This window comes from Colobus angolensis, unplaced genomic scaffold, assembly GCF_000951035.1.
Source record: "Colobus angolensis palliatus isolate OR3802 unplaced genomic scaffold, Cang.pa_1.0 Scaffold280, whole genome shotgun sequence".
Lineage (NCBI taxonomy): Eukaryota > Metazoa > Chordata > Mammalia > Primates > Cercopithecidae > Colobus > Colobus angolensis.
This window is the reverse complement of record NW_012116044.1, coordinates 600,823-628,328: the sequence shown is the minus strand read 5'-3', so window position 1 is coordinate 628,328 and position 27,506 is coordinate 600,823. Positions and strand designations below refer to the sequence as shown.

General features: G+C 38.7%; 1 protein-coding gene across 1 annotated transcript in view; it reads left to right on the top strand.

Moving 5' to 3' along the window:
• The first annotated feature begins 8,011 nt into the window (after positions 1 to 8,011).
• The window catches only part of TRPC3 (transient receptor potential cation channel, subfamily C, member 3), a 53,712-nt gene continuing 34,217 nt past the window's right edge, over positions 8,012 to 27,506 (top strand). Inside the window, exons 1-3 of the mRNA XM_011948613.1 lie at positions 8,012 to 9,195; positions 16,417 to 16,605; positions 26,128 to 26,292. Coding sequence (XP_011804003.1) covers positions 8,428 to 9,195; positions 16,417 to 16,605; positions 26,128 to 26,292 — 1,122 coding nt within the window. The 5' untranslated portion in view covers positions 8,012 to 8,427. The remainder of the gene's footprint in view (positions 9,196 to 16,416; positions 16,606 to 26,127; positions 26,293 to 27,506) is intronic.

The window sequence follows — 27,506 nt, the reverse complement described above, 5'->3', positions numbered from 1 at the left end:
GTTCTTTGTAGAACCAAAATGTTCCAACACATAAGCTCAGCATACATTTTAATAATGATACTTGGATTTATAATCCATTGTTCATTATCTTATTCCCTAGCAGCATCATGATAAAGTAGCCAGGAAGAAGACCTCTGAGCTCTAATCTTCTAGTTCTGTACCCCTCAGTGACTTTAAGGGAGGTACCATTCTGATGAAGTCTTTTAATCTGCAGAATTAGTATCAATTGCCAAGCATTTTTGAACATATACTACATTGTATAAGGTACAGTGGAGATAATATATCAAGAATAAAACATAATAAGCATAAAACGTTTATCCTCAATTGAACTTGAGGACATGAGTGTCACAGGAGACAATAATCAAGGAGATGAAATAAAATTAAGTGTCTATTATTTATGAGTAGACTACCTATATTACAAAAGCTCAGGCTGATGTGGTCGGGAATGGCTTCAGAGACGATCAAAAGACTCAACATTTCATACTGAACAGAATCTTGTGGGTCATATCGGCATTGCCCTGTGAAACGTGACCCTCTGTATACAGAAGTGTGATGTAAACTGGACCACTGATGGTAGGAAGGATTTGAATTGGTGAAGAGCAGAAATAACAGTATATTCAGGGAGGGAAACACAAGAGGAACATCCCAGAGGTAGTTGTAAAGGGGTCAAGAAATCATTCACAACTTGGATGGGCAGCAACGTGTAGCTCCTGTAATCTGCCTGTAACAAAAGTCTGTCTCCTCAGCCTCCCGCCTACTGAGTAGGAGAGAAAAAATTAAATGCCCAATCTGTGGTTCACATTATTAGTGTGTTTTTGCTTACTACACAGACACTTAACAAGTGAATAGTGCAATCAATAAATTAAGCAATTAAGTCAATTAAGCAATTAAGCAGTTATGTGAATTGACAAGGAGGGAAGGCTTGCTCTGCATTTTGCAGGGATTTGGTCAGTTAGGACAGTGTCTCCCCATGTCTTGAGCTGGCATGGAAGGGGTTTTTGCTTCCTGATTCTTGTCCCCCAATCTCCAAAAGGGCTCAGAGTCTCAGTGGCCTGTCTACCAGCATTCAGCACACTGCAGAAAGGGGCTGGGAGGCTGACCTATTTTATCTTAGTTTGATACTAAAAGTAAATGTTTATTTGGATAAACTTGCTCAGGCTCTCGGGAACTACCCTTTCCCCTGCTCCTCTCTGTCACATCTGGCCCTTGGGGGAGGGGAGCTTTCCCCCTGGAGGGGGAAAGAGTTAGTGTCCTAACTCTTCTGGTCTCTGGGCACTGTTCTATGTCTGCTTGGGTGCTGCTTGTCAGCAGAAGTAACTGGATCTAGGCTGACTTTCTTTTGTTAGAAAGCCAGATATGCTCCCTCAAGTACTTGGTTTCAGCAAAGCTCCCACCACTACAAAGCCCAACACCTGCAACATCCTCCATGCGGCTTATAGTACCAGCAGTCTGTCCCAAGCCTTAGTGCAGGCTACCTGGCTCTCATAGCAGGGTCCACATCGCAGGGGAGATGAGGGTGGCTTGAGAAAGCTCTTTGCTTTACCCACAACATTCCATTACTTAACCAGTATTTAAGGTACTTCCTTACTTATTGAATTCACATCTTGACTTTTACTTCCTTGCTGTTGTTTATTTATCCTCCCAGAACAGTAAGCATCACGGCTTTGCTGTCAAAAGTAGGAGAGCTATCTTGTCTGCACAATGAGAGCACTTTATGATCAGGGTCCTTCAGGATGAATTAGAGGAATAAAGGAATTAAGCAAATCTTTTCATTAGACAATTTCTCTTTTCTCAAATTCTGCTTGCAAAATCCTCAAAATCATTCAGTCAAAAAATAGAAAAATCCCATAATTTTTTGCTTGCAAGAATCTGAACTTCTCCATGATCCTTTTCTTTTCACTCCTCTAAAATGTATCTTCTTGAACTCCTCTTGAACACACTCACCCAACTCTATGCTGCACCACCCACCCTCTAGGCAGAGATGTCCTGAGTCAACCAGGGCAAAGATCTTGTATTTGAAAAGGCAAAAAAGAAGAGCACCTTAATATATTTTCAACAAATATCCTTAATAGTACGAGAATACTCTTGACAGTACAGGAATAGCAGAATAATATGTTTACAGGACAGTGAAGAATGAATCTGAGGAACAAGGGAAGGAAGTTTGGCTAGGCAGGGTGGGGTGGGCTGTGACCATCCCTGAAAGTCATACAGGGGAGTTTCAACTGATGAAAAGAGCAGTAGGGGGATTACTAATGGTTTTCTGTTTTTTTTTTTTTTTTTTTTAAGAGAAGTATGATATGGTGAAAGCAGAGTTTACGAACAGGAAGATACTGGGCATGGTTGTCATGTATAAAGAGGAGAATCAGGTACAGCTGGAGACAATGAAAAATAAGAGTCAGACAGATTCCAGGTTGAATCCCAGTTCTTCGTTATTTTAGCATTTATGTTACCTTGGGCAATTTCATTTGAGCTCAGTTTTGTTATCTATGAAACAGAGAAAATTATAACTGCTTTGTAGTATTGTTATGAGAATTAAATATGATAGTGCATTGAAAACACTACATACATATGAGGTACTCAGAAAAGTTTAGTTGCCTTCCCTCATGCCATCTCTGCTGGGAAGCTGTTACAACAACCTAGCTATGGGCTTGATAAAGATCTGGAGGCTGGTGCTGGCAATGAGAATTGGAAGGAAGTATTCAGTACAAGAAACATCCCAAAGCAGAAGCTTTAGAACTTTGTGACTGACACGATCATAACAGTGAGTCATAGATGACCTTGAAATTTCTAAACCTGAATAATCAGCCTGAGATACAAATGTTAGGAGTGGGAGCTGCTTTAAGGAAGAAGGTGAGTTGGAACATTTTAGAGTGGCCATGGGACAGACCACAGTACATGTGGGACCTAAGGTCAGGTGAGAGGATGGGATCTAGGAAGAGATTTGGAAACTCAACTAAACAGATATTTATCAATATTTACTTTCTATGGGCCACTGGGTAGAACTCTGTGGATAATGACAAATAAAACATGACTGGACTGTCTATGAATGTGTACAATAGTGGCATATATGAGAGGGTATTTATTAATACTCTGGGTTTTTTTTTTTTTTGAGATGGAGTCTGGCTGTGTTGCCCAGGCTGGAGTGCAGTGGCCGGATCTCAGCTCACTGCAAGCTCCGCCTCCCGGGTTTACGCCATTCTCCTGCCTCAGCCTCTCGAGTAACTAGGACTACAGGCGCCCGCCACCTTGCCCGGCTAGTTTCTTGTATTTTTTAGTAGAGATGGAGTTTCACCGGGTTAGCCAGGATGGTCTCAATCTCCTGACCTCGTGATCTGCCCGTCTCAGCCTTCCAAAGTGCTGGGATTACAGGCTTGAGCCACTGCCCCCGGCCTTTTTTTTTTTTTTTTTAAATAAATTCAGACACTTGAGTACCAGAGCCTGAGGTTGCAGGGAGGCAGAGGTTGCGGCGAGCCAAGATCCTGCCACTACACTCCAGCCTGGGTGACAGAGTAAGACTCTGTCCCAAATAACTTAAAACAGGTTTAAAACACATGGAATATAGGAAATTTGGATTTAAATCTATGTGAGAAATCATTTAAAAAAGGAGAAAGACTGTGCCAGAAATTTGGAATAAAATAGTAATAATAATTGAGCAGTTTTAGTTCCTAGCTATATTCCTGGATACCGTAAGAGGGGTCAGGGGAGTGAGGGTTATACAGTTTTTATTATTAAAGGACAAAAACTCATCTGAAGAGAGAGGCTTGTTGATTTGCAAGTCTAGGTTGACTTTGGCACTTTAATCCTCATAAAAGGTACAAAGAATACTATAGTGAACAATCTCTTTAACTCTTTGTTTTTGAAAACATACAATAATATTTTAAAAATATCACTCCTTCATAAAAGCAAGGTCTTGACATTAAATAGTCACTGCTGAAGGCATTTCTGTAGGCTGCCTACTTGCTGTGCTGTGGTTTAGGTAAATAGCTTCCTGGAGACCAAATTTTAAATAGTTAATAAAGTTTAGGGAAACTAAATGAATGTGAAGCTACTTGTCCCTTAGCCCGTGCTGCTCAAACATATTATTTCAACTTCATTTTTGGCAGGAACAGAGTGACAACTGCGTGAAGGCCTCATAGTCAGGGGTCATTGATCCAGGATGCTCCATTATTTTTATATTGGAGGTTCCCAGGAATTGTAAAGGACTTTCATTTAAAGTACGTATTTCAGGGTCCAACCATGAGAGATTCTGATTTAGTTCATCTGGAATGGGGCCCAGAAATCTGATTTCAACAAGCCTTCCAAGTGACCTTGAGGCAGGTGGTACTCAGGTCATACTTAGAGAAACCCTGTTGGAGGTCAGATGAGTTGATAGCAAAGTTATGAAAACTGAGGAGTGTTACTTGTATTTTAGCTTCTGAATAGAGTAGAGCAGAGGGTTCCCTATGGTTCCACCACAATATTTCTCAGAAGAGCCTTTCATCTGCTTAAGTGTTTTGTTTGGACAAATTCTAGGATCCCAAAAAGCATGAAAAAAAATGTTTTGCCTTAAAATGTATTGTCAGTGTCCTCATTCAGGCTGCCATGACAAAATATCATAGAATGGGTGACTAAAAAACAAACAAAAAAAAACCCCAGAAATTTATTTTCTTCCAGTTCTGGAGACTGGAAGTCTGAGATCAGGGTGCCAGCATGTTCGGTTTCTGGAGAGGTACCTTGTAGGTGGCCACCTTCTCGATGTTTCCTTACATAGGAGGTAGCGGGGTGAGGGGAGCAAGCCCTTTTGTCCTATAAAGGCACTAATCCCATCATCAGAGCCCCATCTTTATGATCCTATGATTTCATAATAATCTGCCAAAGGTTCTATCTCCAAATACTATCACATTAAGAGTTAGGGCTCAACATATGAATTTTGTGGGGACACAATTTGGCAGTTGGATATTGCTAGCTATCTGGATTAGTCAACAGGAGCTTAAACATGGCCCTCATAGATCTGCGGGTCAGTGGTACTCCACTGCTTTTACTAGAAAGATGTCCCTGCAGAATGTACTGTCTGTCACAGTGTTGAATGACCCATTGGATGAAGATCAGAGGGTAGGAAATTCCTGGCAAAATAATTTTAGTGTTAAAATTGCTAGAGTTAAACATTCTGTCGTCCCATTCACCCACATTCCTTCCCTATTTTTCATGCTAGAAGAGATACATTGTCAAGGCCAGCTGAGATTATGTTTATGTATTGTGGATGATGTGAATATTGACTCATTCCATCAGTTCAGACTAATGAAATTTATCTTAGTACTATAAGGAAAGTTAACAAAAAGACACTTCCATTTGTGAATTTACCATAAGATGAGTGACATTGTCAGCTCTTTTATTTTGAAAAAACAGTATAATTTGTTCTAATTGAGATATCTGACTTCTCAGTGTCAGAAGTTTTTAAAGACAAAATAAAAATGACGTGATTTGTTCTAAAATCAGACATTTCAGTTCAAATATATAGTATGGAGGTATAGCTTCCGAAGGAATAAGATAGCATTAAGAAAAAACTTAAAATACTAAGAAATACAAAGGAAAAATTCATGAAAGAATGATGTCCTAATATTCTCAACCCAGTGTCTTTTGGGAGAAATAATAGGATTTTTATAAGTGATTTTTCCCTGTAGGTAGCAATCATTAAATTAAAAGCCTTTCCACCAAGATGTCACACTTTAATAAGGGTTTATTTTCCCAAAGATAACCCCTCTGGGTATTGAAATTCTGACATATATACTCCGCATATATTTCCTCTCATCAATATATAATATTTTATACAACATGGAATTTCTGGTCATTTGAAGAATATCAATTCATAGATTAATAATAAAAATATTGACCCAATGAAGTCAGTACCACTAATAGTCATAAAACATACTTATTGCTATCATATTTACAAGATTTATTTAAAATCCTTGTCATAGAGTTTGGTCTTGAGACAAAGTTCTCTTCTATGCAGTTCTTGTCCACCTAAAAGTCATTATTATACCAACACACACACACACACACACCCCACACATGTCCCCCAACTCAGACTTGCACCCTGCCCTTGTCTCCCACACATACCACACATCATACACTCTACTCCACACCCTCCCCTACACATCATACCCTACTCATAACAGCCAAATACAGGACATTTATTTCACTTCAGAAAGATTATAATGTAATGATTTCTAATAAATACTTATATTTTAACATTTTTGTCAACTAAGGGATTAAAAAATAAAAATTTTAATAAATAAAAATTTAAAACATTAATTTTATGTTTAATAAAGAGATTCACACTGTGGTTAAAACTATTCAAAATATGCAAGAGGGTATAAGTGAAAAGTGAAAGTCCCCCTTCCTCTATGACTTCTTAGTCCCAGCCCAGATATGACTTCAAAAGCTTCATGTGTTGATTTCTAGAAACTGCTACAAATACATATGTGTATATAAAACAAATATGTTTATTTACTTTTTAAAAGTTGATCATTTGACACTAGTCGAGCCATTAGAATTGGGTACCAATCACAGCACTGTGTCCTTGCATAAGTCAACAAGCCTCTCTGGGGACCCCTTTAGTTACCATGCCTCTATAGAGTCAGGCTTGCCCAGCCACATTTGCCTTAGTCCCTATCCGGGAGACCTTCTGCCAGTGGCTTCTGTGCTCCTCTCTCTGTTTGGGGCCCTCAGAGCTGAAAACGGAGTTGGCGCTGGGCTGCCTCTGATTCCTCTTGCCAGGGAAGCTTCCCAATTTAGTCATTCACCCCAGGCACCCAGGGAGGCCGGTATCCTCTCTAGTTAATTTTCAACTTCTGACTCCACGAATACAGTTTTTTCAATGGCAGGAGATATTTCTGGAATATATATTCTAGAAATAAAGCATTTTCTTTTCTAGCCATTCACTTTTAACTTTGACTTATTTGCTTCAAAAGTCAGTATTGTGGAAAAAGCTTTATCTGGTACTTTTTGGTACAATTCATCCCACCAAAAAGTCGCAGATTTTTAAAAGGAAGTTATCTTGAATGTTGGAACTGGGTAAGGTAAGATACCGATTTATACAATATTTGTGCAAAATTTTAATGGCCACCAAAATATTGCACAGATTATTGAAAGATTATAGATAGTCACAATGTTAAAAGTGTTTATTTAGCATTGTTTTTCAGAGACTCTGAATTTCTGAAAAAGCTTTTTATTCATGAGGAAAATCTGGAGAACTTTATAAAATTCGATTTTATACCTGGCATAAGGATGATGCACAAGGAAATGAAATTATTTACCTAACATCACGGAAATTAAGACGTGAACTCAAATCACTGTACACATCAATTGACATAACTTTTATAATGCAGCTAAATAAATCTCAACTAATGTGGTTGTGTTAAGATTTCAGTGCACATTGATCTGGATGTACAATTAGTGCCCAGCTGCTTTACTCACAAAGTAATTCTAGTGATTTTTAAACCATAATCAAACCTTATCCTTTCAGTTCCAAGAGGCAAATATGTAATACTAGTAATTAAATAATTCTCATTACAAAGGCACAGTTGTTTTCAATAAAATCAATCTAGGTTGATGCTCAAATTTTTAAATTGCTAAATCTTGTCTGCATCTCTGAAAAGATAAATCTTGTAACTTAGGGATGGGTGAATCCCCTTAAAAGAAATGCATAAGGTGGAGGATGTGGGGGCGAGTGGCAGGTATCTGTAGTCCTAGCTACTTGGGAGGCAGAGGCGGAGGATTGCTTGAGCCTAAGAGTTCAGGGCTGCAGCTGTGATCTTGCCACTGCACTCTAGCTTGGGCCACAGAGACCCTGTCTCTAAAAAAATATTTAAATAAACAAAAATTTTAAAGAGAAAAAGATGAAACTAAGATCCTGCAAGATGATACTTGGCCTAAACGCTGTGCTTTTTTAGGGGGCTGAGGGTCAATGATTTTATTTAGTTAAAAGGATGCAATGACTTGGCAGGAGTGTTTTGGTCTCACTCTTGAAAAAATTAACTTTCCTTAGCCTTCAAGCCTAGTACTTTAATGCCAAGTACCTGCAAGCCTCAATGTCCAAGACTTTTAAGAGCAGAAGGTACGATGAGTTACATCTTTACTAGGGTCACAAGGAAGGCATGGGTATATGGAAATTTTTATTATTCCATCTGAATATCATGTTCTAGAGAACAGGAGCATTTGTTCTGAAGGTCTACCGGCTCCCTTCTGGGATCTAGCAGCCAGAGTTAGATCACAGGTGTCACTTTCAGGCAAGTAGTTAGCAACGATATAGCTAGCAACTGAGCCGGCTCCGTACAGACAGAGGTTTGCAGTGGGTACTGTGTATTACAGAAAGGGCCCTGACATGTGAAAGGAAGGAATATGCCCTAATATTCTACAGTTGTTTTATCGTTGCTACTGATTAGGTCCATGGAGGGAAGCCCATCCCTGAGACGCATGACGGTGATGCGGGAGAAGGGCCGCCGCCAGGCTGTCAGGGGCCCGGCCTTCATGTTCAATGACCGGGGCACCAGCCTCACCGCCGAGGAGGAGCGCTTCCTCGACGCCGCAGAGTACGGCAACATCCCAGTGGTGCGCAAAATGCTGGAGGAGTCCAAGACGCTGAACGTCAACTGCGTGGACTACATGGGCCAGAACGCGCTGCAGCTGGCTGTGGGCAACGAGCACCTGGAGGTGACCGAGCTGCTGCTCAAGAAGGAGAACCTGGCGCGCATTGGCGACGCCCTGCTGCTCGCCATCAGCAAGGGCTACGTGCGCATCGTAGAGGCCATCCTCAACCACCCTGGCTTCGCTGCCAGCAAGCGCCTCACCCTCAGCCCCTGCGAGCAGGAGCTGCAGGACGACGACTTCTACGCTTACGACGAGGACGGCACGCGCTTCTCGCCGGACATCACCCCCATCATCCTGGCGGCGCACTGCCAGAAATACGAAGTGGTACACATGCTGCTGATGAAGGGCGCCAGGATCGAGCGGCCGCACGACTATTTCTGCAAGTGCGGGGACTGCACGGAAAAGCAGAGGCACGACTCCTTCAGCCACTCGCGCTCGAGGATCAACGCCTATAAGGGACTGGCCAGCCCAGCGTACCTCTCTTTGTCCAGCGAAGACCCGGTGCTCACGGCCCTAGAGCTCAGCAACGAGCTGGCCAAGCTGGCCAACATAGAAAAGGAGTTCAAGGTAAGTTTTGCGCTCTACCCCGGCTGCTCTACGTGTTCACCCACTTCCCCACTGCTACCTGGCCCGTTCTGCCACCGTTCGCTCCACATTCGGTTTTGCCCAGTGAATGTGAAATCACGAGGGACTGAGAGCGTCATTCAGACCTCGTCTGATGTTTTCTTTTTCCCTCTCAATGATGGTGCTGTGAAAAATTCGCTTTGGGGATCCAGTATTCTGGATCAGAGAGCTATAATTATGGTGCCGCTCTGTGTTCTGGGTAAGCATTAAATAAAACTCAAGATTTCTCCCCTTCTTGCTAAAAGGAGGGTTTTGGTGTGACTTTTTGTCTTCCAAATCCTTCCTCCTGTTTTATAGTTAGTTGTATGGTAGCACATAAGTAGTAATAGTTTGTTTTATTTCCCCTGAGGGAGTGTACCGTTTCTGGAGGTCCTGCAATACTAGGTCTGTGTTGGACTGGACAGAGCAAGCTCCCATTCCATCTCCACGATAGTGTTAGTTTTGAATGCACTGTTCATTGGCCCAAGCATTTGTGTATCCCTTTAGAATCAAAAGTCAAAAGACCAATAAAAAATACTATTAAAGTCACTTCACTGATATGACAAAATGCCTCTCCCTGAATTCCACATATGTATAGTCAGCATGGTGAGCCATAGATGTCAGTTCAATCTAGAAATATGAGGACAGCAAAGTGATTTGCTTTAAGGGATTTTTTTAATGAGTGAACTTTTTTCCTGGACATTATTTTCAGTCAAGCAGTATTATTTATTTTTATAAAAATTATATATTAACGACAGGTCATTTTTATTTTTTAGTCAGTTGCTACCTCCTCCTATGCATTTTGATTGGTTCTGGCTACTAAATCTGGGTATTTCATAGTTCTGATCAATATCATTTAGACTTTTTGGCAGGTTCTTGTCTCCCATTTCCCATCTAAAAAGATGATTGTAGACATCAATTCCTTAAATTATTTTCTAGATGCTAAGTTAATCTTTTTAGTTGAGTGTTATGGTGTCAGATCACAGAAAAAGTGATTATTCTTTCGCATCTGAATATAGTTTTTATAGTTAGTGAGATTTACACAAATGCAACTAGCAATATAATTCAGGTTACAGAAAATATACTTTGCCCCGGTGTTGCAAGAAAATGGTGGGAAAGTGGTCTCATCCCTTTCCATACACACAAAATTCCCTGGATATCCATCAATGCTCATTTTGTCCCAGTGGCGATCTGGACTTACTATAATTTTGTTAATCCATTAAAATTTTTTTCTGATGTAAAAGCTACACACATTTATTGTAAAAATTTTCCCAAAAAGGTAAAATACAAAGAAGAAAGTAAATATTACTTTATATCTAATCCCTTTGAAGAGATTCATTATGTGGTATTTGAAAAGATTTATTTACTTGGACCCCAAATGATTTTTTTTTAGATAGAACTCAGAGCAAGTTGGAAACTCCAAATTCTGTTTAGAGACAGTAGAAAAGCACGTAGGTAAAGCACTTTTAAATATCACTTTGTTATTTTGAAACAGTAATTAAAAGATAATTCTAAATGACCAGGAATGCAAGGTTGGTTTAACATTTGAACATCAATCAGTATAATTCACTATATCAATATATATTCATAATAAACAGTTGCACATTTAAAATACTGATCTCACCTTGGTGAGACAGTAGAAAAGCACGTAGGTAAAGCACTTTTAAATATCACTTTGTTATTTTGAAACAGTAATTAAAACATAATTCTAAACGTATTTATTTGCCACTGTTTCAAATGCCACACAAACCTTGTTTTTACACATTTTTCTTGATATATACTGAAAGTCTGCAAGAGATTCTATAAAAGGGAATATTTTCTAAGATCATGTTTTAATAATTTACTAAAGATGGTGATGTTTGCAATTCCACCCAGAGACGTCAGCTCAGTGCAACCATGGTAAGAGAATTTGTATAGTTTTACCCTGAAGCTGGCTAGATCCATATTGGTAATGCTTAGAATCTCTTTCATTGTAATGTAAAGAGTCACCTCTGGTAACCTTTCAAGGGTGGGGAAATATCACAAATGAAGAGGCAAAAAGAGAGAAAACACAGTTGAGTTCTAGAGAACATCTATAAAGCTGCCAAATATCTATAAGGATATGCAAAAATCATCTAAATCTCCCAGTTCTTTTTTCTAGATTATATGGAAAGTGCTTGTGTAGCAAGATAGCCCTCTCTGAGCCAAAATTAAGAGAGTTCTTTAGAAATTATAGTCTCCAAGGACTTATGTCTCTCTCCCCTAACTCAATGTGCCTTTTCTCTCTCATTTTTACCTGTCCTTGTTATTCCTTTCTTATCTGTCTTTATTTCACCTTTCTCCCCTCTTGTCCCATGTTCATGTCCATCTGTCAGGGCTTTAGACAGACAGAGAAAATAGTGCTTCCATAGCACTGACCCAGAGACTCTGAGCTCTGAAAGGGCAGTGAAAATGAAACTCATTTCTGAAGCAAGCAGGTAACCTAATTTGCCCTATTCCATGGTGTTCACTATATTCTTCCCATGGGGACTTTGACCTCAAAGTGTTAGCCTTGAAATAAAAACATAGTTCCCTAGTGAAAAAGAGGTGATTTTTTTTCCTTTTAAAACACCTATATTTATTTTATCTTATCAATGGCCCATAATATCTAGTATCTCACCCCTGAAATTGCCATCATTTAGGTGCTTCAGAGAATATTCTCAGCCACTCTGCAGTTTTCACATTTCTTTGAGAAATACAGTAGGCATGGTGCTGAAAACATATGAAGGTCAATACCCTAAGAGGTCAAACATTCTAGGATACAGATTTAGATAAATTAGTGGAGGATAGCTCGGTGACAGGTTATTAAAGAAATATTTTGGATGTGCAAATGCTGTTTGAAGCTATTCTGAGAAACAGAATATTGGAAGGATAGACTCTTGGTCTAATCCTCCAAAATGTCAGTGGCAAGGAAGCCAGTCATTTATTAAGCTGTGAGAACGCAAATTGAAATTTTCTAGTTCTGACTGAGTCATGACGCACCTTTTTTGTAAAAATAAAGAAGTGGGGAGAGGCATTTGCTTCCCTGTGCCTCAGTTTTCCTCTCCTTAAAGTAAAAAAAAATTTCACCTTATATCACACTACAGCTGTGAGGAAGAAAAAAAAATGAATATAAAAAGCAAGATGACATTTTATAGCAGGAAAATACTCTAGGAATCATCTTTCATTTTGCAAAAGAGAAAGCAAAGGCTATAGGCAACATTTCATATGCTAAGCCTAGATTTGAGTGTCTTGAGTCCCAGTCGTAGGTATTATATCTAATATAATGTACCTGGTAATAGCGAAGCACTTCTTAGCACCTAATTTGTACCAAACATGTTCTAAGCATTTAATCCTCATAGTACCAATATTGGGTAGGATTATTCATGTCAGAGACATAAAGTGAATTCCACAATATCACACAGCTAGTAGGTGGTAAAGCAGTATCTGCGCCCAGGAAGTCTGGCTTCAGACTCTATGCTTTTAATCACTATGATAACTTGCCTCTTTTGTTATTAGGGAAGGCCTGACAGAACCAAGCCTGTTAAGAGTTGAATTTCAGTTTTCCTCTTCAGGATAAAAAAGGATTAGAATGATAATTAAACCACATACATTAAAAGGAGTGTGCAGAACCTGTAGATATATTGTAATGAAGACTGAACTTCACTGTTCTTCCTCTGGCTTGAGCGGATCCTTAGGGTTTTAAGTTCTGCTCTATAGGGTGTGCAGTAGGTCCGCCTGCTGACTGTGGAGGGCTGTGGTAATGGATGAGTGGTTTATTAAAGACCATTATGCAAAAGTAACTTAAGAAAAAATTATTAGAAAATGTAGACCAGAAAATGGTCTGATCTGTGAAGTAACATGGTGGAATTACCATTCAATGCGGCCTCATGGTGGAATTAAGAGTCAATACGGACTTTACATAGATGATTGCTTTTGCAGCTGAAGAGAGGCTGTTCTTACCTGGAGTTCTCCATCTTTCCCAGTGAGCTCTGCATAGGTTTAAAAAAAGGTATCCAATTACTGTAACAAAAGAAATCACCATTATCTCCAGTTCTGATTATTTTCTGCACTCTGGCAACAGACTTCTTTAAGTGGGAAATGTTTAAATTGTTATAAAAACAAACAGTGCTGTCCTTGCAATATGTTTGATTATCAGTTTTTTGGATTATTTACTGATCTTCCAGTGGATGTGAAAAAAAGCTTTCCTTAAAACTAAACAGGTTATAGACTATAATTTTATAGGTAATGAGTTATTATTTAGGTATTACTGCAGATGTGGGTACTAAGTTTTCTTCAAAGCATGGAAAGTAGCCTCTTTCTATTTCTGATCAATGGAGAAATGACGACCCTATGTTGTACCAAATCTTATAGAACAGTCTGAACTGAAGAATAACATGAGGAAATTTCATCTAAAAAAATCGTATTAAAAGGGAAGCTTTATATGGAAACGGGCATGGATTTAATACTTCTTCTGGATGCTATAATAAAATATTTCATTAGTCTTTTAGGAATGGAAAGCAGATGGATATTTAACTGACACTCTGCACAGAAACCAGAGACTGAACATTTTATTAATTTTATCAGTTGCATGGTACCAACTTGAATGGAAACTAAAGATTGAAGTTTTATTCATTTTATCTGTTCCCTTATGAGGGGAAAAGGATTAACTGTAACTGTTCTTTATCTGAATTTCCGATATCTGAAATGGAAACTATTGTAATCTGTGTAGCCTTTAAACAGTCTCTCTTCTTCTTGTTTATTTTGGCTGATGACGTGGTTTTGCCCATCAAATCACATTAATTATTTAAAGGAAAAAAGTTGGAATTCTTCGTATCTTTTTTTTAAGTATGATTTTTGGAAGCCCAGTAATTCTACTGTGCCAAATATTACTTAGATATATAGACACTTACAGTGTCTCAGGACATGTTACAGTGGGGAATTCTGTTTTCCTCAAGTGTTCCACATTAGATTATTATGTGGTTAGCCTTCCTAATAGGCTAGAATTTTAGTGAAAGTCATAAAAGTAGAACTGGGGTTTCCAAAAATGAGACACTTTCTCAGGAGATGGTCGTTGACACCTTCATTAGAACAAATGGACTAGAAACAAAGCTCCATTCAGAAGGCAACAAGGAATGCTACCAACTGACTTACTTATAGTAGTCCATGGCAGTATATAAGTATGCAAATGAAATGAAAGATTCATGGATTATTTTTAGCAAAGTGTTAGTTCCAGTGGCCTGGAAATTTTTCTCTCAGGTACTGAATTCTGTAACCCTTGAGAATTCAATTACATACAATGATATATTTCTCTTCTTCTAGTTCTGCAGGGCACAATAATATGCCCTTCAGACAAACAAACAAACAGAAAACTCTCTGTATACAGGTGGGCATCCATCTACCTATCTCTCTACATTCATTATAAACCAATTATTCTCAAACATAATATGTATCAGAATCATCTGGAGGGTGTGTGAAAACACAGATTGCTGGGCTCTTCCTCAGTTTCTAAATCAGGACATGTGGGCTGGGGTCTGAGAATTTGCATTTCTAACACATGCCCAGGTGCTGTTGATGCTGCTGTTCTGAGGACTACACTTTGAGAAGCAGTGTCTCCAGTAAGGCAAGGGATAATGAACTGGACGAGTTATTTTTCACTGTCAACCTAAGTAACAGAGAGAGAGGTTCTCTAAAAGAAAATGAGGCCGGGTGCAGTGACTCACGCCTGTAATCCCAGCACTTTGGGAGGCCCAGCTGGGCAGATCATTTGAGGTCAGGAGTTCAAGACTAGGCTGGCCAATATGGTGAAACCCCATCTCTACTGAAAATACAAAAAAATAGTCAGGTGTGGTGTCACCTGCCTGTAATCCCAGCTACTTGAGAGGTTGAGGCAGGAGAATTGATTGAACCTGGGAGACGGAGGTTGCAGTGAGCCAAGATTGTGCCACTGTGCTCCAGCCTGGCAACAGAGCAAGACTCCATCTCAAAAAAAAAAAAAAAAAAATAGAAAATCATGTTTATCTGGGAATGTAATATTGCAGTGGAAATACAAGTGACATGGTAAACTCTGTGTGTATTCAGGGAGGTAAAGAAAGACAAGTTTTTTAAAAGAAAAGTGAGGAGGGCTACACTCCAGGAACAATAACAAAGGCAGAGCCAGTCCAAAGCTGTACAGGCAGTTGCTGGGCAGATGTCCTCACAGAGGTATTTTTTGTGTAAGGTTGCTATGGCCTTTATGCAAGGTTATGGTTTTTTGCACTCTCTTGTGATAGTTTTTTGTGTGAGAACCCTTCCTTCATGGCCTTCTCTGACTCTATTAGTCAGGGTTTTTTTGTTTTGTGTTGTTTTTAACACAGTTGACTTAGTTTTGACAACTTTCATATCACATATAGTTGATCTTCTACATCAAATTGCCATTTTAGAAAAATTGCCATTATAGAAAAATTTCTAATGTAGAAATGGTCTCGTTTTGACTTTACAAGAACTATTGTTTGTACAAAAGAGGGAAAACTCTTTGATCCTTTGGTCTTTCAGCATACAATTTTTTGAGTAAATGCTTTTTAAAATTTTTAATTGACAAATTATTATTGTATATATTTATGGGGTACCATGGGATGCTTCGATAGATGTATACAATGTGAAATGATTAAATCAAGCTAATTAACATATTTATCACCTCACATTACTTTTTGTGGTAGTGAGATATTTGAAATTTACTCATCAATTTTGAAGTATATAATATAGTATTAAAGCTATAGTCACTGTGCTGTGCAGATAGATCTCAAAAACTTATTTCTCCTGTCTAAATGAAACTTTGTTCACTTTGACCAATATCTCCTCATTCCATCTCTACTTTACCCTACCTCTTACTCCCACCCCCTGCCTCTGGTAGCCACTTTTCTATTCTCTGAGTTTGACTTTTTTAGATTCCACATATAAGTGAGATTATTATCATGCCGTTTTCAGAACTATCTCGGATGGTTGGGCTGTTTGCAGGAGCAGGAAACCTGGCTAAGGGGTTGGGTGGGTGCGAATCCAGCCTGTATTCAGTTCAACAAGCCTTGTATCCAGGTAGGCTGCAGCTTTCTACCCCCAAAAGAAGGGATACCTTTTTCTAATTCACCCAAACACTTTCCGTTGAATAAAAGCAAATTATTTGTGTTAAAACATTAAACCTCTTGTTCTTAGAATGACTATCGGAAGCTCTCCATGCAGTGCAAAGACTTTGTAGTGGGTGTGCTGGATCTCTGCCGAGACTCAGAAGAGGTAGAAGCCATTCTGAATGGAGATCTGGAATCAGCAGAACCTCTGGAGATACACAGGCACAAAGCTTCATTAAGTCGTGTCAAACTTGCCATTAAGTATGAAGTCAAAAAGGTGAGTGGGCCTACTTTCATCTAGTGCCATATTAGAATAAACATGTAATACAAACTATGCCATAATCCTAGGAAAATTATTAAAATAATAAGACTAGATGCTAGTAGGCTGGGCAACATAGTTAGACCGTGTCTACAAAAAATAAACAAAATTAGCTGGGCATGATGGCATGTGCCTGTAATCCCAACACGTTGGGGCCTGTAATCCCAGCACTTTGGGAGGCCAAAGCAGGAGGATCACTTGAGGCTAGGTGTTCAAGACCAGCTAGGCAACATAGCGAGACCCTGTCTCTACTAAAAATTTAAAAATTAGCCAGGCATGGTGGCACATGCCTGTAGTTCCAGCTACTTGGGAGGCTGAGGCAGGAGGATCACTTGAGCCCAGGAGATTCGAAGCTGCAGTAAGCAACGATAGCACCACTGCACTCCAGCCTGGGCAACAGAGCAAGAAGTCCTTGTCTCAAAAAATAAAATAAAAAATAGATGCTATTGATAAAAGATTTTTTTGTGGGGGGTAAAGTTGCAAGTTAAATGTATAGCTTCTGATCCTTTCTACTTTTTACCCATGGTGGGACCTTGAATAAGTCATAAATTTGTAAATTTCAGTTCCCTCATGTACAAGGAGGATAATATCTCTTATCTATCTCAGGGTTTTGGTGGAATTTAAATGGGTTATGATATGCAAAAGCACTCTGTAAACTGTTAATTACAATACAATTAATAATGCTGTTACTTGTATATGTTTTTGTAAGGCACTTTTACATTCTTATGTGAATCCTTGCAGCAAGTCTGTTATTATTCATTTTATCTACAAAATACATCAGTAGATGATGGGGTTTCTATTCTACAAGGAAACTGAGGATTGCCAAGCTTCAATGACGTGTCTAAGGTCACACAACTATGGAGTTGGTCATGCAGGTGCCAGAAATAAAAATTATGATTTTTTTACTCTGGTTACTGCAGAAAAACTGTTATGTGTTTCTATTTGCCAACTTGTATGGGGCTTTTAAATAATTCATAAAAATTGTAGTTATAATGTTTCACAATAATAAATATCTCAGTTATCCAGAATCCAATACCTTATACATGTTATAAAACAGATTTTTTTGTACTTTAAGAGAAACTGATAAATGACAAAGAAATAATCTGTTATCAGCTCTGGTTTTATGAAGTTGATCAATTTACAAAGAGACAAGTGTTCTATCTTTTCTGCAGTGTGACATGGTGCTTAAGAGGACAGGCACTAGAGCCAACCTGTAAGGATTCAGGTCCCGACACCACCATGTGCTCCTGTGTGACCATGGGCAAGTCACCTAACCATCCAGGCCTCCATCTGCTCACTAGTAAAGTGAAGACAATAGTTGTACCTACTTATTCATTTGTTTAAGGATTGCATGAGATAATGCATGTAAAGTAGTTAGCACACAGTAGTACACAGTGATTGCTCAATAAGTATTAGCCATTAATAATAACATTTCTACATTATGAAAATTCATACCCAGAGTGATGACTCTCAAGCTAGTTAATCCTCACTCATCAAAGACAGATTTCATGCCGCTTGTACTGAATCAAGTCCTTAGTAAGAGAAGTTTATTTAAGCAGGAAGGAATTTAGTAAGTGATATTGAGGAAGCTCACAGAATCCTAAGAAGAGGTACAGGAACAAGCTTATCTAAGCTGTGCTTCCAAAAACCTCACCCAGAACCAGGCACAGTGCTGACCTGCTAAGGGAGTTTCTGTGGCCCAAATGGAACAATTCTGTCTCTGCTGCTCCCATACCAGCACAGAGAGGATGCTCTGAATCCTGCCTGTTTTCATATGGCTCTTTCCACTGGTCAAAATGCCTCTGTTCAGTGGACCTAAGCCAATGTTTGCACCCTAGCAGCAAGTGAGGATGGGGAAATCTCTGTCACTCTGTCTCTGTCTCTTTCTCCTCTTTCTCTCTCCCTTCCTGTCTGTCTTTCTCTCTTCTGACACACGTACTTCTGCTACCACAGTGTAGAAAACTTATACACAGAGTATTTGCAAGATTTTGGTCAACCATTAATGGCAGATCTCTCCTCTATTTCATAAGACAGTCAAATGTGAAGATTCTCAGTAAAGATGGAAATAAAACCACTTTTCAAAGAAAGTATGTTACAAGATAATTAAATTGGCTAAATTGCCCTCCTCTCAGAGCGTTCTTGCTAGTTGAGGTTCAGTTATCAATATATTGAGGGAAAAGGATAATTTTGAGCAAGATTGATAGTAAACTGTTTTTCAGAAAACTCTGTGGACATATATTCATACATCCTGCAATATGTATCTCTTTTCTTTGGCACCTGAGAGAATTGATTTCAGTTGTGACTGGTTTTTTATCATTGCTTTGAAAGTGTTATATGAGCAGAGACAGCTCATCTACACTTGTGCTTCTGTCAACTAAACTGCCTTGCAGAGTTTCTTTCTTCCTGCATGTTAACTTTAAATAAATTGGCATGTAGGTTACAATGTATGAGGTGTCGTTAATAATAAATTCATACCAGTCAACCATCAGGCAACCAAAAAAAATATTTAGAACTGTAAGGAGATTTAGGACTTTGCAAACCTTCTTGGTTTTGTTTGTTTTATGCTATAAAAGGAGTATTAATTAGAGTAAAGTCTTTGATTTGGAATCCTCACTCAATAAATGTATGTAAAAATTATATTCTAGAATAATAAATGTATGTAAGAATTCTGTTCTAGAATAATAAATGTGCATAAGAATTCTATTCCAGAGTACTTGCAAAGCCCCAATTCCTCCTTTCTTTCTTCCTTTCAAAGGCTTCCTTCATTTTCAGTCAACACTCACCCGTCTTCACTCTCACAAGGAGGAAAAATATCACCCTACCCACTCCTGCTGCTACCTTTTCCCACCATCTTATTTCTAGTCTCCAAGCAAAACAACATCTTGGGTTATAATGATGCATAAACCCTGCCCACTCTGGCACAGAGGTAGTCTATGGCCATATGCAAGTCATTGGGATTTCAAAATAACTTTATATGGACTCCCCTACCCCCTGATAACATAATAAACTCATATTTATTCAAATCAACCCATAATTCCACCAAGGAAACCATTCCTATCTAATGGTAAGCCATATTGGCCGCATATGAGACTCAGGAAGTCTTTCTTCTACCGACTGCCCAAGACCTACTCCCAGCTTTGGTTCCGAGTCTGTTGTCTTCTAACTGGGCTCATTATTCCCAGAGCTCTGGTCTTTCCTAGAAATCAAAGCGTGAGTTCAACCCAGGCCTTACAGAACTCAATGATACTTAATCCAGTAAATGAATATATAAAACACCAGAATAGGAAGTATCTGACCATGAATTTAATGTTTATGTCAGAAAGGACTTTCTAATATAAAAGCAAAGAAATCTCAAAGCAAAAATACAAATAATCTGGTCACATATAATTTAAAACCTCTGTATGACATCAGAAAGATTATAAACAAAAAAGTGAAGGGCAAACTGGGAAAAATGTTTTTTTTATTATAACTCACAAAAGGTTGATCTTCTTAATATCCCAAGAACTCAAACAAATTTGTAAGGAAAACATCCAGAGCCCTGTAGAAAAATTAGCAGAAGGTTTGAATAGGCGTGTCACAGAAGAGAAAATTCAAATGCTAACATGCATATTTAAAATTTTCAGACCTTCTAGTGATAAACGTATACTAATGTACAAATACCATTTTCCTTGTCTCAAACTAACGAAGAATAAAAATGTATAATTCTCAGTGCTGATAGTAAAACAGCAACCATCTGCCTGCATCTTTACTAATAGGGAATGGATTTTGGAGATCATTCATCCTAAAATCCTTTTTTTTTTTTTTTTTTTGAGATGGAGTCTCACTGTCACCCACACTTGAGTGCAGTGGTGAGATCTCGGCTCACTGCAACCTCCGCCTCCCAGGTTCAAGTAAATTTCCTGCCTCCGCCTCCCAGATTCAAGTAAATTTCCTGCCTCAGCTTCCCGAGTAGCTGGGATTACAGGTGCCCATCACCATGCCTGGCTAATTTTTGTATTTTTAGTAGAGATGGGGTTTTACCATGTTGGCCAGGCTGGTCTTAAAATCCTGACCTCAAGTGATCCGCTCACCTCAGCCTCTCAGAGTGCTAGGATTATAGGTGTGAGCCACTGCGTCCAGCCTAAAATCATTTTTAAGGGATCTCTAAGGTAAATTATAAAACTGGAAGGATAGTAAACACTCTTACTATTTATAGAAATACCTATATTGTTCTTTGAAAAGAGAATGGAATAGACTGGAAGATGAAATTTGATTTTCTGAAAAATGGGTACAGGAAAATTAATTTTTAGGCAAAAACACTAATTTTGTTTAATTAGAATAACGGACTATTTGCCCCTTCCAAAAAGTCTTGAGTTCTAATTCTGACTCTACCTCTATCCTGCTCTGTGATGTGCAGCTGAACATTAATCCACTCCCCACCATAGAAATAACCAAAGTTCTACCTGCTTCACCATGAGCTATGTCTATTGTGAGAAAGTTTTTGACAAAAGATACTAGAGCTTGGTAGACCACTGAATCTGGAAAACTGGGCTCTCAGAAAGAGAAGGAGAACATTTCCTGAGTTCTTCCTTTCTGTTCTCCTATTAATATTTCCTCCATAGTAGGATTAGATTTAAATGTAGAAAAGCCATCCTAAAAAGAAACATGCAGCAGTATAAACAGGATAAAAGCATCCATTGTGTATCCACTTTCTGTGCAAAAAGTATACATGGGAAGCCCAGAATTAAAGAAATGCAATGAGAGAGTGGTAAATATGCCACTGAGACTTTGGAGTGGGTGTGCTGGCTGGCACAGTCCTGTGTCCTGTACTGCGTGGCCTCTTGTCCTGGTCTTCCCCAGGCACCAAGAGATAACAGAGCATTTTGCACTCAGCAAGTCTGAAAATCCAGAAAACCTGTGCAATATAAGTTTTGGGTTATATTTCACAATTCATTGAGTTTTAAAAAGAAGTTGAATTGCCTAGTTTTTATTCACAAGAATATTTTCCTTTAAATTGTATGAATTGTGGCTCTAACAGTATCATTAAAAACAAATCCAGAGTTCCTACCATGTTTTTACACAACAGTATTCCCATGAAGACAGTTCTTGTGAAGACTGATTTGATGCAAAACAGTGTAACATTAATTAATTTTTAAATTTAAAATTTGATTGTTTTCCCTAACCTGCCCTGATCAGTGGTTCAGTTTATAATCTATTAGTCATTTGGCAAGAAAAAAACATTTCATTTGTTCTCAATGCTGATTGTCCAATTGAAAGATTGAGATTTTCTTGTGTCAAGCATTCTCTCTTTAAATCAGAAAACTCAAAATAAGGGTATTATTTTTGTGATGACTTCAATTTGCTGGTCCACTGAAGTTAGAAAACAGCATACAAATGTTATCCAGTTGGGTATAACTGGTGTAGTGACATAAGGAGATTTTTCAGGAGGTAAAACTCTTTTCAGGTATAAAGGTCACTGCCCTATTTCGAAGTCATTGAGAAGACCAAAACTCATCTCCTAAAGGGATTAGCTTTTTTGCCTTCGCCTGCTATTATTGTACTGACTTTACTTTCTTTTTTGAAATGCTCCTTGTGTACTCGCATTAGGATTTTAAATCATTGGAGGAAAATCTGTTTGTGTGGATTAAATGGAATCAACAGAATCCATGAAGTGGTATATAATTATCTCAAAAAAAAAAAAAAAAGAGTAGAATTAGTAGCATAGTAGATAGACCTGTCAAGCTGAATTTTAAAGTGTAACAGGCAAAATGCAAAGACCACAATTTTGGTTACTACTTAATGTAGAGTAAGGGTTTGCACTGTTTTACAGGTTACATCAAGTCAAAGATTGACCATCACATATATGCCATATGGAAAAGATTGAGTCCATCAAGTCTTTGAAGCTGTGCAGTCTTTATAAATATGTAATTAATGCCATAAAGCACATCTTCAAAGTTGAAAATTAGTCCAAGGACGAGGAGTAGGAAAGGGAGATATACTATAACATTAATATTTCTGTCCTCAAGAGTTTAAAACCTAAGAACAACCAATGCCTTAGTCCACTTGTGTTGTTTTAATAGAATGCCTGAGATGGAGAGACTTATATGAACAAAACTTTCTTGTCTCATAGTTCTGGAGGCTGGGAAGTCCAAGATCAAGGCAACAGTGGGTTTGGTAGTCTGATGAGGGCTGCATCCTCTAGAGGGGAGGAACACTATGTCCTCACATGGCAGAAGAATAGAAGAGCAAGCTAGTTGAATGCTGCATGAAACCTTTTTTATAAGTGTCTTAATACCATTGACAAGGGAGCAGCCCTCATGGCCTAATCACCTCTTGAAGGCTCCACCTGTTAACTCTACCACATTGACAGCACCTGAATTTTGGAGGCGACACATTCAAATGATAGCTAACCAAAGACTCACAAAAGGGAAATTTGTCCATCAATTCCATATAGACACATGTCTACCTGTCTGCTAACTTGATGGGAATTTTGTTTCCTACAGAAACCCTTGGTCTAAAAACTGCATTGTTGATATCCTAAGTGGTAATCTGATTTGATGACATTATATATTCCACCTATAGTTTACCCTGAATGAACCATTACCTGTCCCAAGCTTAGCCTGGCTGCAGTCACCAGGGATGCCTTTTATTTATATCTGTCTAACTTCCCCCAAATGCGGATCCTTCAAATATCAAGATGATTGTACCAACATTCAAATTAAGACTATTTTAAATTCTGATTAGGCATCTTGACAAGCATATGAGTTGAAGTCTTAGTTATAATAGCTTATTTTGTGTCTGTTCAAAGCTTACTGTGTACCCTAGAACAATGACCTCTTATCACTTACTTTAACTCTGATGCTTCCATTTTTGTCTTCTTGTACCAATATACTTGCCCAATATACTGCCTGGATCTGGATCATACTGCCCCTGCCTGGATCATAGGAGGGGCTTAAGACATTTTGATGAGTGAATAAATGAATGAATGAATGAATGAAGGACATTTAGGGACCATAGAGGGAGAGGTGAAGCAGGAAGGAAATGATCTAAATACAGTACAGGGGCAGAAGTGGAAGTTTGGAGAAGTTCTCAACAAGAATCCTAGGAAGTTGTCACATATACCCAGGAAGCCTTCAACTTTGATTGTATTCATGAGTTCAAATAATGATTGCATTGGTCTGTGAAATGCTGTTTTCAAAATTACAACCTTGGAAAAGTGACAAAATCTTGGGTTTGGAGAGAAGATCTAATATATCCTTAGCAACTAGCAGCTATTGAAAATCAGGGCCTGGGATTTTGAAAACTGAATGGAAAGGAACTCACATGATAAAATATGCTTCTTAGTTCAGGCTGCTGTAACTAAGTACCATAGGCTAGGTGGTTTATAAACAACAGAAATTTATTTCTCAGCCAGGCACAGTGGCTCATGCCTGTAATCCCAGCACTTTGAGAGGCTAAGGTGGGCGGATCACATGAGGTTGAGAGTTCGAGACCAGCCTGACTGCCATGGAGAAACCCCGTCTCTACTAAAAATACAAAAAATTAGCCAGGCATGGTTGCACATGCCTGTAATCTCAGCTACTAGGGAGGCTGAGGTAGGAGAATCGCTTGAACCTGGGAGGCGGAGGTTGTGGTGAGACAAGATTGTGCCATTGCACTCCAGCCCTGGGCAACAAGAGCGAAACTCCATCTCAAAAAAAAAAAAAAAAAATTATTTCTTATAGTTCTGGAGGCTGGAAATCCAAAATCAGGATGCCAACATGGTGAAGATCTGGTGAGGGCTCTCCTCTGGGTTGCAGACTGCTGACTTCTCATAGTATCCTCACTGGAAATACTAGGTGGAAAGAGAGCAAGCTCTCCCACCTCTTCCTATCAGGGCACCAATCCCATTCATGAAGGCTCCTCCCTCATGGTCTAATTACCTCCCGAAAGCCTAGCTTTCTAATACCCATCACACTGAGGCTTAGAATTTCAAGATTATAACTCAGTTAATTATTTCAAATCTAATGTTCGTAAATTTATTCTCACCACCTCTGTCCATGGGTCGTTGAGTTCCCATGTATGATGGTGCAGAGGCAGCCGCCAGTGCAACCATCAGTGGACTTCTCCACTGGTTGCACTCTAGGGGCAAAAGCAAGGATTTGGGGGAAATTGCATCTCCATCACCTGTCCTGGGAGATGAGACTTTCTTTTTTAATTAAAATTGTTCATGGGAAACTATGCACCAGTCAGTGGAAACCTGTGCGTTTCCTTGTAGGTGGGCTTTGATAAAGAGCCAAATATTAATAACTCTAGGAATTGCCTGGAGTTACTAAGAATCATCAGGATCATTAACTACAACTTGATTAAAGAGGAACCTTTTGACAAGTAGGAACTGCAGCTACTCTCTTTGTTTCTCAGTTCCCAAAAACATTTCATGGGTGTTTCTTAACAGGTTCATTGTTACTGTTTATTCTATTTTTTAGAAGACAGTGACACCTTGATTTTTGTGTTACTAAGAACTCCTTTAAAAAATATGTTGTCACTCATAGTTGATTTTTGAATTCCTGAGCTTGGACAACGAGCATATGACCATTTATAAAAAGGCATATCTGGCTACAAATGGGCAGATTTTGGCATAAGGACCTTTACATGGGTCTGACTACAAATACATTCTGCTTCTTGAATAATGACAGGGCTTTAAAGAAATCCCAGTCCCTCTAAATGATGCAGGCAGATAACTTAACAAAATCAAATGGGAAAAAAATCAAATGGCTGGGCTGAAATAAGTATAATTTGCTCATTTTTCCTGATTAGAATTTTATTTATTAAAGAACTGCTGAAGATAAATAGTCGTGATATTTTGACCTTTTGATAAAGGAAGCAATAAAAAAGAGAACAGGAGGGAAGTGACATTTGATGTCAGTTCCTAGAAGAAGTGCATGTGTAGACCCAGCATAATATTTGCAGGTTCATTGATTATTTTTCAGACCTTTTACAGATTTGCAGTAATAGTACATCATTACACAAAGGGTGCATCAGGCATATTTTTTTTTATATGTAGCATTTTAGGGGTTGCTCACAAAACTTCACACATTTCTCTTTTAGCTATAGTCTACAATAAACCAAGTAACTTTTTTTCTTTTCCATTTTGAACTGAATGCAAGTAAGCTGGCCAACTGCAAGATGGGACACATTTTTACAAAAGAAGCCAGATGTCACCCAGATTCCACAGAGAAATCTGTGAATCATGGAGGGTTTCTATCAAAAAGAACTATGATTAAGGACAACACCACTTTTATCCTCTCATTTCCATTCTAGTTCTTCTATTAGTTCTGAAATAATTTTGAAAAATGGAGGGAAAGCAAAGAAGAATATTACCAGAACCTTCCAGTACCAATATGCTAGAAAAATATGCTTTAATGTCTTTAGGATGCACGTGTATTTAATAGTTGAACTACTGACAATGGTATGGTAACTTAACCTTTCTTTCCCCTTCTCAAACTCTCTCTCTCCCAACAGTTTGTGGCTCATCCCAACTGCCAGCAGCAGCTCTTGACAATCTGGTATGAGAACCTCTCAGGCCTAAGGGAGCAGACTATAGCGATCAAGTGTCTTGTTGTGCTGGTCGTGGCCCTGGGCCTTCCATTCCTGGCTATTGGCTACTGGATTGCACCTTGCAGCAGGGTACTCACTTTCTACATCTATTTCCTCTGTGGTGGTGTACTGTGTCTCTTTGGGATAAAAAAAGAAAAAGCTTCATGCTTAAGACTCTTATCAGTTTTACCCTGAATGTTAATTGACTCAGGAACACAAATTCTCCTTTTTAATTACTGGATCAATTCAAATAAGGGATGAAAAAGGATTTGGTACCAGTGGGATAGATCACATTTGCAGGCATAAAGTACTTAGGCTCATTTAAGATAAAATCCTCATGGTAGACAGAGAAGGAAAAGGTGCTTGAATGAAGGAGCACTTGTACTGATTTTATTGACGGCTTAATAAGTAGAGTGTCAGCTGGGTTGGCCTGTGAACAGACCGGGGAATGGAGAGCACTACAGCAGTAGTACCAAGAAGCAGTTACGCTGGGAACTAGAAGGGCAACCCATTTGGATCCAAGGTTGAGTGTGTGAAGCACAGTTGAGAACAGTGGTGGTATCCAAAGTCTTTAAGAAAATGCATGTCAGGTTCCCCTAGCCCTTTGTTAGTTCAGACAGTTCTTAAAAATGTAGGATTTAGGTTCAGGGATTTTAGGTTTTTTTAGATTATTTGTTTTTGCTTGGATCATTTTGGTTAGTACCTTTATTCTCCTCTCAACTTTCCAATGTAAAATCAATTTAGTTGTGCCCAAGAGATCCCCTAGCAAGATGTGGAAAGGAATACTATTCATGCCAGTTATGGGCACTGCCAGAGAGAAGGAGCTGTGCTGAGATCCTTTAATCCTGTTTTTACATTCTGAAATTTGGTTTTGTTTAAATCAGAGGCAGTTTCAAGGCAAAATGAGTCAAGGGCACTTATAAGTGATCCTGGAAATCTGTCATCTCTCTGGCTCAGCAATCTCCCCCAGCAGAGTTCTGCTCTGCAAACACCATATACGTGTGAGAACATTCATCCATCTCACTTCATCATTGAGTTGCCCATGCACGTTAAGGCAGAACGTTTGTCATTTTGATCGTGTCTGATGACTCAGCCAAGTTCTTTTGTTGCATATTATGGAAAATTACTTTAAGATTCTTCAAATACATAAACACTAAAGATGAAAAACTATAAATAATATGAGAGGGCGTGCAATAAAACAAAAATCATATCTTACCCAAACAATTTTCCTTTCTGAAGGAAATGAGTTGGAAAGTTCGGGTTTAGAAGTGTTTGTCTCTTAGGGGAACTTAATCAGTTAAAAC